The sequence below is a fragment of the Alosa pseudoharengus genome, unplaced genomic scaffold, assembly GCF_046254945.1.
Source record: "Alosa pseudoharengus isolate Yale_2024_CS ecotype anadromous, Long Island Sound unplaced genomic scaffold, YU_APseudo_1.1 YU_APseudo_1.1_scf_5, whole genome shotgun sequence".
Lineage (NCBI taxonomy): Eukaryota > Metazoa > Chordata > Actinopteri > Clupeiformes > Clupeidae > Alosa > Alosa pseudoharengus.
Window position 1 is genome coordinate 3,682,322 of NW_027468837.1, and position 18,050 is coordinate 3,700,371.

Genomic DNA, 18,050 nt, shown 5'->3' on the forward strand with positions numbered 1-18,050 from the left:
AGATGGACAAACAGACAGGTGAGTGTTTGTGTGTGTGTGTAAGAGAGAGAAAGAGAAAGAGAGACACTAGCAGTGACAGTTGGCTGGCAGTTATAGAATTTAGAATATCGAATAACCTGAAGCACATAGTGCTCTGTTCTTCATGGTTGGTGATATTAGTGACCTTCTAGCCTTCTACATTTGAGCAAGCACATTTTCATAGTTCATGGTGGCACAGTCTAGTTAGGTTATATTCTGAGGTGTGTCTTTCTGTTAGTCTGGTGATGGCACACATATTCTAAAAGAAACAGATTTTGGGCTATGTATCCAGTGGCAGATATGTGTGGACTGGTGAATGACCCATCACTATATGCCAAATTTCTTGTTTTTGTCCATGAGAGAGTATGGAAATTGGTGATCACAGATCAGCCAACGATTACAATGTTACAGTGCAGTTATTTTACAACAGAACAAAGCAGTTTGGCACAGGAACTGCTACAAATCCACCTGGAACAGTGAGCATCTGCAGCATGCTTCACTACTAATCATGTGAAGCAGGCAGAAAAGGCAGAAAAGACGTGGTAGACCATCTTCTGAACCTGCAGCAACACCTCCAACTGCATCAAGTCCATCTAGAGCAGTGGTCCCCAAACTTTTTCTTCCGAGGGCCAGCTCACTATGCCTGGCTCTAAGAGAGGGCCAGAGACTCGGAGTATATTAGTAACCATAAATAGCTTAGTGCTGTGAACAACAGCAGTCTACCTTAGTTGAATATTCCATTCCATTTAATCATAGGCTGCAATTTAATACCATTGTTAGCTGTGTTTATATTGCAATCATGCCATATCAGTGTAAAATGTAGCTCAAATGAAATAATACTAATAAAAAAATAGCATTCCCAAAAGTATTAGCAGGGAGTCCCAAAAGTGTATTTTATTCAAAATGTGTGAACTCTGAACTCTGTGTCTTTGCATACACAGCTTAAGCTGTGAACAAGCAATATCCTACAAATAATTTGAAGTTCTCAAACTATGAGAGTTTTATAAAGTGCTGGCAAAAACATCTGAAATTACCACTTTCACTCACCTGATGAGAACTTTGTGAATTTGTATGAACATTTGAATGAGTGAATAAAAAATAGAAATAATTATTCCAGAAAGTCCCAGAAATATGACTTGAAGTTAGTTAGTTATTAACAATTAATTGATAAACTTGTAGAATACTTTGAGCACTGATGCAGTCAGCATAGGCCTCTTACATTGTTTGCAGGTAGGTAGGCCTACATTTCATTCCGCTTTCGATTGCAAACGCGAAACAGCGCCAAAACAACCACCAGTGGACAAAAAGAGTATTACATGTGTACTGTTAAGACTCGCCATAGAGAATGAATGGGGGAAATTACGGAGGTTATAGTTTGACGATGTCGTACTGCCATGCGGGCAGATGCTATATACCACGGACATGTTTTGGGGGGCCACCCAAAATGAGGTGGCGGGCCGTATCCGGCCCGCGGGCCGTAGTTTGGGGACCACTGATCTAGAGGGACTTTGTACACTTGTTCAGCAGCAGCTGTAGATAAGTGCTTCTTCTGTCAGAAGCAGACAAAAGAGCGTCTTCATGAGGTCTCTTTCAATGCAGGCAACCAACCAAGAGATATAAGTAATATTTTGAAGTCAATGACTTTTAACAGGTTGCCAGTGTAGAGATGCTAGGATGGGGGAAATATGTTCATATTTTTTTTTGTGTGTGAGCAGCTGCATTTTGTATAAGCTGTAAGCTCTTTAGACAGGTATTATTACAGCCAGCGTAATAGCATTGCAATAGTCTATCCTTGAGGTGAAAAAGGCATGGATTAATTTCTCGGCATCTGGTAAGGATAAGGACTTCCTTATCTTTGAAATGTTCCTTAAATGGTAAAATGAAGTTTTGGTGATCTGTTTTATGTGATTATTTAGTGATAAGTCCTGGTCAATTATAACTCCTAGGTTTTTAACACTTGTGGATGAGGTCAGTAGAAGATCACTATATGTAGCATGTGATGTGGATAGGATATCCCTCATATTTTTAGAACCTAAAACCTTGACTTCTGTTTTATCTGAGTTCAAAAGCAGGAAATTATTCGTCATCCATGTCTTTATATCTCTTATACATGTGTCAAGTTTGGCTAAAGGGGTTAAAGGAATTATCCGGAGTAAAATGCACTTTAGATCAATTTATGGATGATTGGGAGTACATACGTTGAGTTGACATCCAAATCATGTCATTCGGATGTGTTTTAAGAAAGTTCGATGTTACCGTTTTTAGTCAAAACTCGTTAGCGTGGAAGTGAGAAGGGCATATTATTTCGCCGCTACAATATTTTTATACCTCTTCTACAGTTCCAAACAACATTACACTTACGCGGTAGTGAGTAGAGGGTCCCTAAAGCCAAACCGAAGTATCCCGAGGTGGTTTATGTGGTCGGATAGAGAGTCCAGAATGAATTTCATCAAGCCAGTACCTTTCCGGAAATGTTGTCATCTTTGCTCATCAATTGCCAAGTGTGCTCTGGAAATTCACAATTAGTCCAGTATTTTTTTTTAAATTGAAATGAAGTTGTATGGACTGGACTATGTTTTTTTTTTTTTTTTTTAAACGGCGAAGAAATTGTGAACTTTACCCTAAAGATGGCAGCAAAGATGACAACATTTCCGGAAAGGTACTGGCTGGTATTGATTGATGAACTGGCTGGTATTGATTAATGAAGTAGTGGGCATTTCAATTAGTGCTGCAACACGTTTTGTCTCTGAAAAATGTTATCAACCAAATTGAAGGGCAAAATCACATAATGATTCAAAATATGTATGCCAACATCAAACACCACATATACATCAGTAATAATGAAGTTTGGATTATTTTCTGGGCTCTTGAGTGGTTTAACAAAAAAAAGCCAATAGTCAGAATTTCCTTTTTTCAAATCAGGTCAACTTTGAAGGCCTGTACAGCCACAAAGCTACAAGATCCAACTTGCTATCATACCATTTTATACTCCAGAGATATGTAGCTTTTAGAAAAATACCCCCCCAAGTGGTAGTGACACGCCCCTTTTTGGGCCTGTGGCTCATGGACTAATAGAGTGACAATGCATTGGTTGATTTGGTTAAAAAGTCACAGGTTAGGTTATTGGTTATTATTGTATTGTTTTTTTTTAAAGGATATCGACTAATTATCGTTATCGTCAAAATCACAAAAAATGGAGATATTATTTTTTGTCCATATCGCCCACCCCTAGCCTACACAGTGGCCCACATATCTATTTTATTCACATGCAAAAGCGGCAACATGAGGTTAGCGGTCTAAAATTGCTAATGTTTCCAATATTAGAACAAAACGTGCTGTTACATTGCTATGCTAATTTACTCAACGTTTTTCCTAACATCCTAACATAGTTCTCCAAACATCCTGACCCATGCTGTGTCCTGATTCAGTGCTACCAAAGCTCCACTTCTATCCTCTCTGTCTCTTGTCCTGCGCTGTGCTGTGTGAGAGGGGGAGTGGCTACAGTAGAGCGGAGAAACCCAACGTGTTCTTCTTATACCAATATATTTGGGGGCCAAGCAGCGAAGCTGCGAAGGCACCCATTGTGTTTCTACTGTTTCTTATTGGGGGCCAAGCAGCGAAGCCCCATTGTGTTTGTTAGTTTTCTTATTATTATTATTCCGCCATGGAAGTCTATGGCAGCCCATAGAACCGTCTGGTGAAAAGTTGTGAAATTTGGCACACAGATTTGGGACAGTCCCATGATTCATTTCACCAAGTTTCATGTTGGCACCCCAAGCGCTCTAGCGCCACCAACAGGCCAAAGTTGGATGTGCGTTCACGCACGTAACTTTTGATCCGTATGCCCGATTGTCAAAAATGAGGTATCGTTGTAATCCTTGGACCAAGCCGAGTTCAACGCACCCTATGACGTCATTTTCCGCCATGATGGATTTTCACAAAAACCTTTAAAAAGTTTCACGCCTCACATAGTTTGTCCGATTTTCACGAAACTTAACATCTTCAGACCAAGCCGCACAAAAGTTATCGATTTTCATCTTCGGAACTAAAACCGTTTTCCCGTAACAGCCAAACGAAATATGCGGCGAAGCCGCCAAACAGGAAGTGAGCTCATATCTCAGCAACCCTTTCATCTGTCATAACCAAACTTAGTACATGGACTTATAACCCCATCAGTAGGGCACTGAAAAAATCTGGTGACCTTTGACCGCTAGGGGGCGCTGTAATTAAGTAATATGCCTATTGGCCTGTAGCTGCTGTTGTGCTTAGAATTAAAACGCACTAGTGGTGTCTGACAATACTGTGGAAGGTCCTTAGGCCGACCCAAGCCAACTTGTGATGTCATCGTCATTGATTTGGTCGCCATATTGGATTTAATCAAAAACATGAATAAGTATTCGCAAGTCACAAATTTCAGCTGATCCTCACCAAAATTGGCAGAGACCATCTTCAGACCATGCCTTATCAGTGTATTTTTTTCTGGAACAATTGACAGAAGCGTTCGCCTGTAACAGCCAATCGAAATTTGCGGCGAAGCCGCCATACAGGAAGTGAGCTCATATCTCAGCAACGCTTTCATGTATCATAACCAAACTTAGTCCATGGACTCAGGACCTAATGAGGGGTACGCTCAAGAAATGGTGACCTTTGACCTCTAGGGGGCTCTGTAAATGGCAAAAATGTATTTTGGCCTGTAGTTGCTGCATTATTCTGCAATGGAGGTCAATGGCAGCCCATAGAACCGTCTGGTTCATCCTCATGATGCACAAATAATTTGGTGACCTTTGACCTCTATGGGGGCATTGAAATCACAGCAAGCATGATCATATCTCAATCGATCTTTTAATTTTGATGTGAAACTGATACAGCGAGTTCCATTCAATTAATTCTAATGCGTGCGTGCATGGGTGGGGCAGGGTGGGACGGGCAGGGGCGATTGCGGCGGTGAGTTGGCTGGTTGAGGGGGCGGCGACATTCAGCCACACAAAATCAGTTATGTTTTGATGTGAAACTTGACCTTGTAACTCAGCCAATCTTGGGTTGTTTTGCATGGAACTTGCTGTGACTGCTTAATTCTATATGCCTGATGCCACGGCATTGAGTTGCATAGCAAATCTGGCCTGCTGAACTGGCTGCTTGGCCCCCACATTGCTGCTTGCAGCTATATTTATTATTCCTCTGCCATTGAAGTCTATGGCAGCCCATAGAACCGTCTGGTGAAAAGTTGTGAAATTTGGCACACTAATTAGGCTGAGTCCCATGATTAATGTCACCCAGTTTCATGTCGGCAACTTAAGCGCTCTAGCGCCACCAACAGGCCAAAGTTGGACTTGCGTTCACGCACGTAACTTCTGACCAAGCCGAGTTCAACGCACCCTATGACGTCATTTTCCGCCATGATGGATTTTCCGCCATATTGGATTTTAGTGAAAGTGAAACTAAAACTTCACAGGTCACAAATTTTGTCCGATCATCACCAAACTTGACACACATGCTCTTCAGACCAAGCCGCACAAAAGTTATCCCTTTTCGTCTTCGGAACTCAAACCGTTTGCCCGTAACAGCCAATCGAAATATGCGGCGAAGCCGCCAAACAGGAAGTGAGCTCATATCTCAGTAACCCATTCATCTATCATAACCAAACTTAGTGCATGGACTCAGGACCCAATCAGGGGGACGCTCAAGAAATCTGGTGACCTTTGACCTCTAGGGGGCGCTGTAATTAAGAAACATGCCTTTTCGACTGTAGCTGCAGTTGTGGTTAGAATTAAAATGCACTAGTGGTGTCTGGTAATACTGTTGGAGGTCCTTAGGCCGACCCAAGTCAACTTGTGATGTCATCGTAATTGATTCGGCCGCCATATTGGATTTAATCAAAAACACGTACAAGTTTTCGCAGGTCACAAATTTCAGCGGATCCTCACCAAAATTGGCAGAGACCATCTTCAGACCATGCCTTATCAGTGCATTGCTTTTTGGAACAATTGACAGTAGCATTCGGCTGTAACAGCCAATCGAAACTTGCGGCGAAGCCGCCAAACAGGAAGTGAGCTCATATCTCAGTAACCCTTGCATGTATCAAAGCTAAACTTGGTGCATGGATTCATGACCCCATTAGGAGGACGTTGGTGACCTTTGACCTGTAGGGGGTGCTGCAATTAGCAATATTGCATTTTGATCTGTAGTTGTTGTGTTTTATTGATCTTTTATTTTTTGATGTGTAACTGATGACAACATGTTCCATCCAGTTCATTCTAATGCGTGCGTGCGTGCAAGGGCGGGGCGGGCAGGACGGGGAGGGACGGGCAGGGGTGATTAGGTGGGGGGTGCTGGCTGGCGGAGGCGGTGGCAATACTCAGCCCTGTTTTAGCCCTACAAAATCAGCTATGTTTTGATGTGACACTTGTTGAAAGTGTTGATCACGGGTGTCTGCTGAGTTCTATCTTGTCGCCCTGGCTACTCCGGCCTATTCTGCTTGGCCCCCTCATTGCTGCTTGCAGCTATATTTAACAATATCTTTTGCATTAATAATCCAAACAACGTCAAACTTGACACTGCACGTACTCGTGCCCGTAGCAAGACACCTGCCAAGTTTGAAATCAATCAGAAAAATGGACAGACAGATAGACGTTACTGTAATTTATAGATAGATGCGGCACATCACTATTTATGGTTCTCATACTACATGCTGCATATTTACACAATCATAGCATTGTGTTTATATGCTAAAACCTCTGTCAAACGTGCCATAACTACGGCAAAGCCTGAGCAGACTCCTTGTATTCTGCACGATCATTGAATGCAAGCATGATGGGTGGGACTTGGTCCTCCCCAGCTTATCAGCTTTAACTTGAGTCGGACGCTTGAGTCGGATGCTCTATCCAACTTTACACAAATCTAAAATCAGGATACAACTCCAAAATCCTAAATATGCATTTATTTGATGAGCAAAAAAACGAAATTTCTGAAAATTAATTCCAATGTTTCATTTTCAATAGAAAACCGATTAGCGTTATACGGACAGAGAATGTCCTTAAAGGGATATTCCACCATTTGGGGAATTACGCTCATTTTCTACTTCCCTGAGTTAAACAATAGATTTTTTTACCTTTCTCCAGTTCATCCAGCCGTTCTGTGAGTCTGGCGATACCACTTTTAGCTCAAGCCTAGCATAGATCATTGAATCGGATTAGACCATTAGCATCTTGCCTGCTAGCATCACGCTTAAAAGTCACTAAGATTTCCTAACGGAAAATGAAACGTGGCAATTTTCTAGGCTGATTTGACATGTAGGGCTGCAGCTATCGATTCTTTTTGTTTTTCTATTCTAGTGATTATTTCTAGTTGTGTTTTACTAAATCACGGATTGGGATAAATGCAAAGACCAAATTTCCCTCACGGGATCAAAAGAGTATATATACTTACTTAATACTTATACTTAAATACTTCTATGTTATTAAGTGCAATTTATTAATATGCACAACAAATGTCATGCTGTAAACTAGCCCTAGGTTACAACGGTGCCTTGCTCAAGGGCACTTCAGTCGTTCCTACTTCGAACCGGCAACCCTCCGGTTACAAGTGAGAAGCCCTAACCAGGCTGCCCCCAAATAGGACATTTACTGGAATACTGGAAGTCAAGTGTGATGCTAGCAGGCAAGATGCTAATGGTCTAATCGGATTTAATGATCTATGCTATGGCTGGATGAATGAGAAAGAAAACAATTGATTTTGAGAAAGGTAAAAATCTTTTACTCCAGGGGAGGTGGAAAATGAGTGTAATTCACCAAATGGTGGAATATCCCTTGAATCCTAACCATAAATGTCTAGTGATGACCCTGCTTGCAAGCTCAGAGGCAGAAATGACATTCATATACGGAAACAAACCAGACTCACTCACAGAAACATATTTTTCAAGAGCATCCATTCAACCCAGTTTGGCTCACCATCTCATCCTCGTAGAGAAACCCCCACTTACTTCTCGCTGCTGTCACTCTCATGTACAGGCCTCTCCTCCTTGTGGTCACTGCTGGAGCGGTGCAGGCTGCGACGTGAGTGCTTGCGGCGGGGTTGGTCACGCTCACGGTCAACCTGCTCTTCCTGTTCCAGCCCCTCACTCTCCACATACGGGTATGCCACCAGGTTAATGTAGCCATCTAGATCTCCCTCAAAACACACCAACACCACACCTGTGGGCATACCAAGAACACACACCTGGTTAGGAGACCAGGTCACACACCACAGATCAAGACATATTAATAAGTGCTGTTTTATCACAGCAAGTTTTGTTCCTTAATCATTGCTTCAATGTCCTTCAAGAGTGAATGTATTTGTTCTCTGTGTAACTACTTAAAGTAGGGGGTCCCATTTGCTTCTGTACCTTTTGGAGGTCACTTTTTGGAGAGTTGTTGGACCGTCTTATTAGATGATGGAATGAAGTCATTTTTATACCTCTTTCACATTTCACAATTCATGTTTTTCTCTAGACACTACATATTGTGAACAGAGAAACATTTTTAACTAATAGATATCATGAAACTTGCCCAGTTATTTTCTCAAATAAAGACAAAGATTATTTGTGTTAGAAGTTTTCTGAAATGTTATGTTTGAATGTAAATTAGGTATTCTATTTGTTCAAATTTACATTACATTTTTGTCATTTTTAAGTAGAATCAAGAATTAATAATCAAGACCTAACAGTCTCAAACAAATGAATGAAAATGATGGGCACCCAGATACATTGACCCCCGTACTATTGATAACTGAATGCAAAATTCTGAATTCTGCATGTAGATATTCAATAGGGTGTCACGAATTCAAACTCAAAGGTAGAATCAACGATGTAGCCACACCCCCAATGTCACATCCAACAGACGCAAAAAAACTCACACACACACACGTGTTGACGCTGCAGTTCAACACCTCTAAATTTAGGCTGCAGCCAGTTAAAAAAAAACACATCAAACGACTGAAATCGAAGCCCCTCTTGCTACTCTGAAGTCAAAGGCGTGGAAGTATTTTGTTGTTCATTCACATCAATTAGCACTAACTTACTCAACAGCAATTGAAAAGATGATCTAGTTAAAGGCCAAAATTACTTGAAGGCATAAAATGCACATTGATAAGTGCATATTCCACTAACCTTAGGTCTCTTAGGAATGTGCTAAAAAAAATCTAATTATCATTTTGTGTTGTTTCATTTCTTTGGTGACGTCACACCATTGCAGCTGCCAGTGTGTGATCAGAGTGTAATCGCAGTCTTTACCGTTAGAAAATTGTATTTGATCATATTGCGATATTATCGCAAATGCAATTAATCGTTCAGCCCTACCCGAAACATAATAGAAATCTAGAATCGAATCATGACTTTAAAATCGAATCAAGCATTTGGAGAATCGTGACACCCCTAATATTCAACGAGAGAAAAACTCACTTATCCTGTGGAGAAGACTGACCAATATGAAGTATGATTACAAGTTTGAATGCCAGATGAATAACAATATGCCCTACAGCTACATTCACTCCAAAAAAGACAAAAGTAGGGATGCCATCTAGTCATGAGGTGGCAGTAAGAGTGAGTGTGAGTGAGTAAGAGATTCTGACAACAGTGACCCTGGGCATAAAAAAAAAATTTCTTGGGTTCCGGTTTCCGACCGACCCTGTCAATTTATGTGCGACCCAAATTTATTTTATGAGCTTGGGGAAGAAATAACACTAAATAGTCTAGGCTACATTAAATAAATCCACAAATAAAAGGCGAACTATAATTACATTAATTACCCCTTGCGTTGTGTATAGGGATAAGCGTATTCTCTCTGTTACAAAGTAGCCTATGCACAGCTGTTCACGAAGACGATTGTTTTCGTCACTTACCAAGGCACTCACAATTTTGTCCAAACACCGCAACTTTTTCGCAAATTTGACCAATCATCGTAGTTTCACTGTGAAATGTCACCTACCGCAACAGTCCCTCGCGCAGAATATTAAGCCAGGTGGCACACTTACTTCTGCACCTTCTGCATATGACACCAAAGACTGCCCTAAGTGTTCGTTCCTCTGCAGTTTTGATGACTATAAATAGAAGGCTAACGTTAACGATCTGCTTACTTGCATCTCTCAACCTGGTGTTGCTAACCTACCTAGGCTATGAAAGTAAGTTAATTAAGGCCTACTTGGTTTACTGACATTTGAGTAGGCTATGCAACCCATTGGCAAACGTTTACCTGGATATGTCCTTTTAGCTTATGTCATGTTTATGTCAAGCTTATGTTTGCTAGCTTGTGGGCTTAGTTTGAGTAGTGCTACCAAAATCATAGAAATTAATAAAATTGCAAGACATTTACCTCTTCTATGATCCAAGAATGATTTCATTCGAGTTGTTTTTTTTAACATTTATTTTAACTAATGACATAGAAGACATTCCCAATTGCATCCACATATGGTAATGCACTATGCAAAAAGTGATTTACACTCGTAGCCGAACAGTGAGATGCAAGCCTTCCAATCCACTCAGAAATGTAATTAGGCTACTCTCACGTCCTTAAAGGGGCAGGCAGTGAATTAGACATACACCACCAATGTAATGACATTAAACAGAAGTGTAGTCAAATAGTTTAAATCAATATGAAATTACTAGATACTTACTTGCATATTAGTAATTATGCAGGCCACAGTCTATGATTTATTAAAAAGATATGAACTTAATATGAATTACAAAATATATGAATGTATTGAAACATATGACATGATGCCATCTCTTGGTTTGATTTTCTACTTTGATTTTCTGTAATCCTTACTGTTTACCTTGGATTATCCTTTTTAATAAGCATCAAGATTATCAGTGTGATTTTGGTCTTACTAACCTTAATTGCCTTAAATTTAAACTATTTTTGCAATTTTCAATTTCTCCACAAGAAACAGCTAAAATCACCGCAACTTCCATCCAGGCATATTAGGTCGCAACAGTCTCAAAAAACCTTGCGAAATCCTGGAGGGATTGATTTTCTACCTATCCCTTACTGCCACTGAAAAAAAAAAAAAAAAAAAAAAAAAAAAATTCCCTACCGACCCATGGCCTCAACTGACAACCAACAGGAACCAAACCTTTTTTTTTTTTATGCCCTGTTGAGCTGCCGAGAGTTTTGTAGTACTCTGATCCCTCTTTGGTGATGTCAGCTGGACAGCAGAAGCAAATGAATGAAGACAGTGCTGATGTCACATAAGCCTCTCTCCATCTCATGCATGTTTGTTTTGAGATTCTGTGAGGCATCACATGAGGCTCTTCCAACAGAGGCTCTTTGATCTTAAACTATCTACCATTAGGGATTTGCTTTTTGGCTATCTATAAGAAACCTCTAAGACACAAAGTGCTCTAAATATAAGGCGATCCTTGGCTCTTCCTTCTCACGGTCTCAACAATGCCAGGATCTAACGTCATGGCTTCTCAGAGGCTGTAAGTGAAGCTTAGACATGTTTGTTTAGACTGTACAGCTGTACTAAAGTACTAAAACAAGAGCAGTCAGGTGACTACAGATCCCCACTCCAGTTACGCAATATTAAGTAAAGTGAAATACTGTGATGAGTACCCTGCGTAGTATAACTCCTCCATTTAAGAGTTGAGTGAGCTGGGGTGGACAATCCCCAGAAAATAAGTAATTCTGTCTTCCTTCTGCCTGTGCATTTAACACAGACAATGGCACAACTCATCAACCTGTTACATCAGCTTATTAGTGATAATTAGGATCAGCTACCTGATCAGAAAAAAAAGGATCATCAAAAAATTTTTTATCTGACCAAGCCACAACAGAAAGTTAACTGTAGACACTGTGAAATTGAGGATAAGCAGGGAGCAATTTGAAGGTGAGAGGCGGGAGGATCTTAGACGCTGTAGATGGAGACTTTTGGTTCTTTATCGGTCAATTAGCAAAATATCTCTGGTGTATCTGATCAGCTGTGTTTTTAAATCTTCCGATCGTGGGTTGCACACATTCAGCGCCATCAAAAGCCTGTTCTGTCTTAAGCCATTTACACTGGCGTGGTTCCGTCTCTGTGACTACCCTTAATGGCGGAACAATTAGGAGGCCATGATGAACCCCCATACAGCCTCCATCTTTCCAAAGAGGACAGACGTGCCACGATAAAGGCACAATAATGACGCAAAAAAAGCCTCCATCCACAGGGTGATATGTTTCCTTATCAAATGCCTGCCTTGAACAGGCTATATTAAAACACCTTGACAGCAAGAATAACAGTGTCTGTGAATGAGTGAATGAGCCAGTCAGTTTAAGTGGACCAAAATGCAATCATGCGCTTCTATCTAAGCTATAAAAAATTAAAAGTAACACAAACCAAAACAGTCCTGACAAGTCAAGAAATTCAATGGGCATTAGTTTTCGACCACTTATACTTAATGGACAACAATTGCACAGCCCTGGAGCCCCAAGTTATTTATAACTCACATTCCTCTTGTTTTAAGTCTCATTGTCACCAATCAACAATGTCAAGCCTGTAGACTCAAGAGGCCAGCCCTATTTTTATCACAGTCCAGTGCTCTACAGCAGACTGGTGGTGTACACAGTATGGGAAAACTGGGGGAATGAAGGAGTCTTTTCAAATATGATACAAAAATAAAAATCAAGGAACTTCTTGTTGAATAAGGTACAGGTCAGATCAACAAAACATACAGCCTAGTCTGTACCATAGTCACCGTGGCAAATTTCAGACCAAATGAATTTGTTTTTCTTGAAAATTATACCACATTTGCATAATACATGCCAAATTTCAACTTGATACATTACACACTTACTGAGAAAATATATCGGCTTTACACTAGATTCGCCTATACAGAATAGAGGGTAATGTATTGTGCATGGCATAGGGAAAAATGGGAAATGTCTTAAATTGTGTTATATCTCATCTAAAGGTATGCTTTCAGAAAATATATAGTTTAGGGTGTTTAAACTGTTATACATAGACAGTATATGTTAAAATGTATCCGCTTTACACTAGATTCACCTATACAGAATAGAGGGCAATGTATTGTGCATGGCATGGAGGAAGATGGGACATGTCCTAATTGGTGTTATATCACATCTAGAGGTTATGCTTTTACAAAATATATAGTTTATGGCAGGGTTCACCAAATGGCGGACCGCGGTCCGAGTCCGGACCGTGACGTGATCCAATCCGGACGCGGACCATAATAGCCTAATTTAGATTTTCACGTAAGATTTCAAAGCTGCGCTAAATGTTTCGTTGGTTAGGATAACAGCATTTACTTCAGGAGCTTCCGGAACCATAATTTCGCTTGCTGCTATTCAGCCAGTGAAATCTGTGAATTCTGATAAAATCGAGCCAGTGAGTAAAGTAGCCTACTATGGAGAAGAGACTGATAGCCTGAAACGAGCGAGGAGAGGAGACGGGACGATAAACAATCAAATGGATATCTAAGTTAACCATAAGTTATTTTCAAATCATCGATTGCTCAAAGAGGAGAAAGCTAGAAAGCGAGAAAGCTAGAAAGCGAGAAAAGTGAAAAGATACGGGGGCAATACCACGCAAAACTGTCACGTCCGTAACGCCAACTAAATATGGATGTGACAGTTTTGCGCGGAATTGCCCTGGACCTCTTCTATATATTCTGAGACAGGCGATTTTTAAAAGGGTGGGCTAGGCCCATTCAACAGTGAACTGAGACCACAGAATATTTTACGATTTAAGAAGGCAATATGATTGATCCACCACAATCTAGTTAAGCCTACATGCATTCACTGCCCAACAACGTGATGTTCCTGGGTTTCCAGGATTTCGGGTCAACATAAAAAAAAAACTAAAATTAATGGGTTCAAGTAACCAGCTGTGGAATATCCATCCTTGTCTCAGCTCAAATTTTATTTTAAGTTCACGTTAAGATCTTAAAAATAGCCAAGGCTACTCAGTTTTTCTCCCCAATTACTCTTATCTTGCCTTATTTCTCCTCATTTCGAATGTTGCCTTTTAGGCTACTTATTTTATTTCACATTAAACATTAGGCCTACAATCTTCTACTTCTTGAATTTCCCCTTGGGGATCAATAAAGTATCTATCTATCTATCTATCTACAACTAGGCTCCATCCATCCATCCTAATATTATATATATATTATACATACATACATATAAATAGCCTAAACACGCACGTTAAACATTATGATGCTCCGGACCTTTGCTTGAGGAAATTTTCCGTAACTGGACCTCGCTGAAGATTAATTTAATACCCCTGGTTTATGGTGTTTAATTTGTTTCCTTTAATAATGCAGGCCAAAATTAATCTGCTGTTCACTTGATTCGCCTATATAGAATAGAGGAGTATGGTATGGAGGAAGATGGGACATAAGTTGATCGATGCTATATTTCATGTACAGGGCATATGCTTTTACAATATGTATAGTTTTGGCTATTCTATGACTTTGGTAAAACCATGATCCATGCATAGGCATGCATTGTTACTTATTAATCTCAAACTATATTAATATAGCATGCACCTTTTTGCCAGATGTCACAACAATAGTCACCTCTTTGGAGACTAGCTGCAGTTATCTGTACCCTTCTGTCGAATTTGGACATTATCATGTCCATCTTCAACTTTGCTTTTACAATTTTCCTTCATTCACTTACATAAACATAAGATGCTGTCTGATTACCGTTTTAGCCAAAATTGTGCAAAGTAGAAAGTAGTAGGAGTAGGAGAAGTTACATACTGCACAAATTTTAAGACCCAGATATCAAAATTCAAGACTTTTTCAAGTCTTTTCAAGGTATTATTTCCAAATTCATAAATTCAATGCTTTTAAGACTTTTTAAGATCCAGCGGGAACCCTGCTGAAGAAATAAAAAATAAAAAAATCCAGAAAAAAAACTCTGACTAAACCTATATGACCGAAGCTTCGCTAGCGCAGCGGACATAATTACACATTAGCCTTTCCAATCATTAACAATCCATCTGAGAGGATCAAGCAATGGCGTGCAATTTGTGCACCAACATAAGTAAACCAGGCCTACAACCTCATTCATCTAATAATGTGAAAAACTGGAACCTGCTTACCATTCAAACAGAGTGCATTATGCATTCTTAAAATCACAACCACATGATTTATTGTAATTAGCTATCCAAAACAGCTTCACATGCTGTTGACATTGTTTAACATTAATGCACCACGAAAGTCTTTATGAAAATCATTCCAGCAAGACTCTCCCCATCAGATCCCTCACGACTCCTACCTTTGTACTCAGGAGTGAATTCCTTCATCTCAGGTGGAAGAGACTCATAGAAGCGCTGCTCACGGGAGATGAGGGGCTTGCAGACAGTGTGGTCATCATAGCGCATCATGCTGGTGTGGCCACCCACTTGGTGCACAAAGGGTTCCAGAGGCACTCCTCCAGAGCGCTGCCTAGCGGCCCCTGCCTGCTGCTGTGGCTGAGTCTGCTGCTGCTGCGGCGTTTGACCTTGGCTGTGGCCACCACTGTGCTTGCCCACCTCCATGCTGTGCGGGACGCACATGGCGTTAGAGGCCCGTGAGGCAATGGGGGCATGGGCACGGGCACGTAGGCCAGGCGAGCGCGGAGGAGGGGGCGGCTGAGAGCGCAGGCTGCCGCCCGGAGGGGGTGGAGCCAGCCCGCCGGCCACACCCACCAGCAGCCAGTTGATTCCGCCCCCACGAGCGGCGCTGCTGGCCAACTGCTGGGTAAAAGAGAAAGATTCAGAATTAAAGATAGGTAGGCCTGTTTCAGACAAACTACATCAAAACCACAATCAGCTAACTAAGCACACCAAACGAATCATTACACTGTATAATGTAATTAAATATTTCTAACGTTTGTAAAGCCAAGAGTACAGGAGCTGCGTCCATGGAATAATATCCAGATTCATGCAAGGCATGTGTGAGGCAAGTGTCCTTAGCATGGTTCATGGGCTGTCTATACAGCACCAAAATGTTGTGCCAGCACGGATTAGTTAACTGCACATGATTCATTACACCAGTGTTTCCCAAACTTTTTTTCTGTGGACCCACTTTTTAAAAATGCGACCCATTTCACTTCAGATCTAACATGCAACCACCAATATTGTTTTAGGCCACAGGTTCTCAAACTTTTATATGCCCCCCCTAACCATTCTACAGTGCCATATCTAGATACGTAATAGCACCTATGTCTTGCCTACTACCACTACTATTACAGGGATTATTGATGCACTGACTCAGTTTCCCACAACTCTGCAATCTCAATTACACATGAAACAATGTTAAATATTTTCAAAGCTATAAAATTCTCGCTCAGTTTTGTACAAACACACAACCTCAGGTTTTCCTCATTCTGCTTTGAACACAGTTGTGTTGCATTTAGGGCACCATCAGCGTGGAAAGTTACCTAAAAAATAACGTTTTAATGCGCATTCGAGAGTTTGGTGATATTCTTGCATTCTATGCAATCGTCACTCTTCAACATAGTAAGCTGTTCCTGTATATCTAAAGAGAAATGTTGTAGGCTACGTTGCGTTGCAGAGAAATGGATCCATAACAGCGTTAATTCCGATGTAAACATAGCAAATAACTAAAGTCGTTATATTGTAGCCTATTTCTGGAGGTTTCTTTGGAAAGTTGAATCCGCAAGTTAAGTGTTTGTAGGCCTTATACTAAGGCTGTGTATTGATGTTGTGACAAGCTATGTTGTTGAAAGAATGTGAAATGAATAAATATCAGAACAAGAGGCTTTTGCGCAATAGCCAAAAGATAATGCGCTTTTACTGTAGCCTAGTAGAGTTTGCGAGGTGGAAAACAAGAGGAAATAATAGCTTTTAAAATGTCAATTTAAATTGTAGCCTTATATAATGCACTGGTGTGCATTTTAAATCTGAAATAATAAGGAATGTGAGGAGGCTGCTATTAACTTTAAAGAGTGCATCTACAATAGACTCTTCGGAGTGCTGCAGAAAGTTCCATTCACATGAACAACATTTTGAGGTCTGTTCAAACTATATAATTACTGCTGCAAAGTATATAATGACCGCTGTCAATAGCCCCCTTCAGACCTTTGAGCCAAAGTCGAGCTAACCAGGCCGTGCCGGGGCTAATTGCTTTCACACCTTCAGGTGGGGTGCTAACTGGTGCCACTTGGGGGCTATATCGGTGCTACTGACCGCTGATTTCTGTGGACTTGGTGCTAGAACGGGGCTAGGGGTGGTGTCAAGGTAAAGGTGGGGTCAACCCGTTGTGTGTGGAGTCGAGAAACATGATTTAATCTGTCTGACGTAGGCTATGAAAGCACAGCAGTACTCGCTAGCACGCCGAGTTTAGAGATAGCGGTTGTTAAAGATGTTTGCCTGTCAGTATGCTAACTCTGTCCAGAGGTCGCCATGTAGCACAGTAAAAAGTGAATTTGGAGTTAACTAACATATAGCACTTTCAGATATACGTGTAAGACCGGAGGTTCTGCCGATGTTAAACGGTGGGGCCGTATATCTGAACGACATAACCGGTCATGTGGAAGTCCGAATTCACCCGGTGTTTATACTACTCCCCCCCTAGTATTTCCTCCGGACATTATGTAAATGTGCTGTGTCTGAATGAAGCGTACAACATGCGGTTAAGATCACACCTAGTGAGAGGGCGTGTTGGTGACGTTTCTTTCGTGCGTCCATGTGGTTAGATCTGACTTAAATGCCAGTGTTATGATGGAGTGGCATAATGCTGTCCAGAAAATCTCCGACCTGGAAAGATGCAGACATCACGGAGCTACTGTCCATGAGGGCATACAACATTTTGATAGAACACATGAAGGGAACGGCAAGAGACGTTGTAGCCTACAACTGCATGGCAAGGCCAAACGAATACAAAAGACTGAATCACCAAGCAGAAGGCGCTGAAAATAGACACATGGGGAGAGGATGCTTTTGGAAAAAATAAACCATGAAAAAACGAACAACTTCACTGTTATGTTAGTATTTTGTTTATTGCTTAAAAACGTTGTATGATGGCCTTGCAGTCTTGAGTTAGCCTA

The 18,050-nt window shown here is 40.9% G+C and overlaps 1 protein-coding gene across 2 annotated transcripts in view; it reads right to left on the reverse strand.

The window, feature by feature from the left end:
• The window catches only part of ip6k1 (inositol hexakisphosphate kinase 1), a 52,988-nt gene that overhangs the window by 16,251 nt on the left and 18,687 nt on the right, over positions 1-18,050 (reverse strand). Inside the window, exons 2-3 of one of the 2 annotated variants that reach the window (XM_076268487.1) lie at positions 15,276-15,732; positions 7,997-8,207 (exon numbers count right to left, since the gene is read on the reverse strand). In XM_076268487.1, the coding sequence (XP_076124602.1) occupies positions 7,997-8,207; positions 15,276-15,555 (491 nt within the window). In that variant the 5' untranslated portion in view covers positions 15,556-15,732. Of the gene's footprint in view, positions 1-7,996; positions 8,208-15,275; positions 15,736-18,050 lie in introns of both variants that reach the window. The other variant, XM_076268486.1, reaches the window with a different exon arrangement.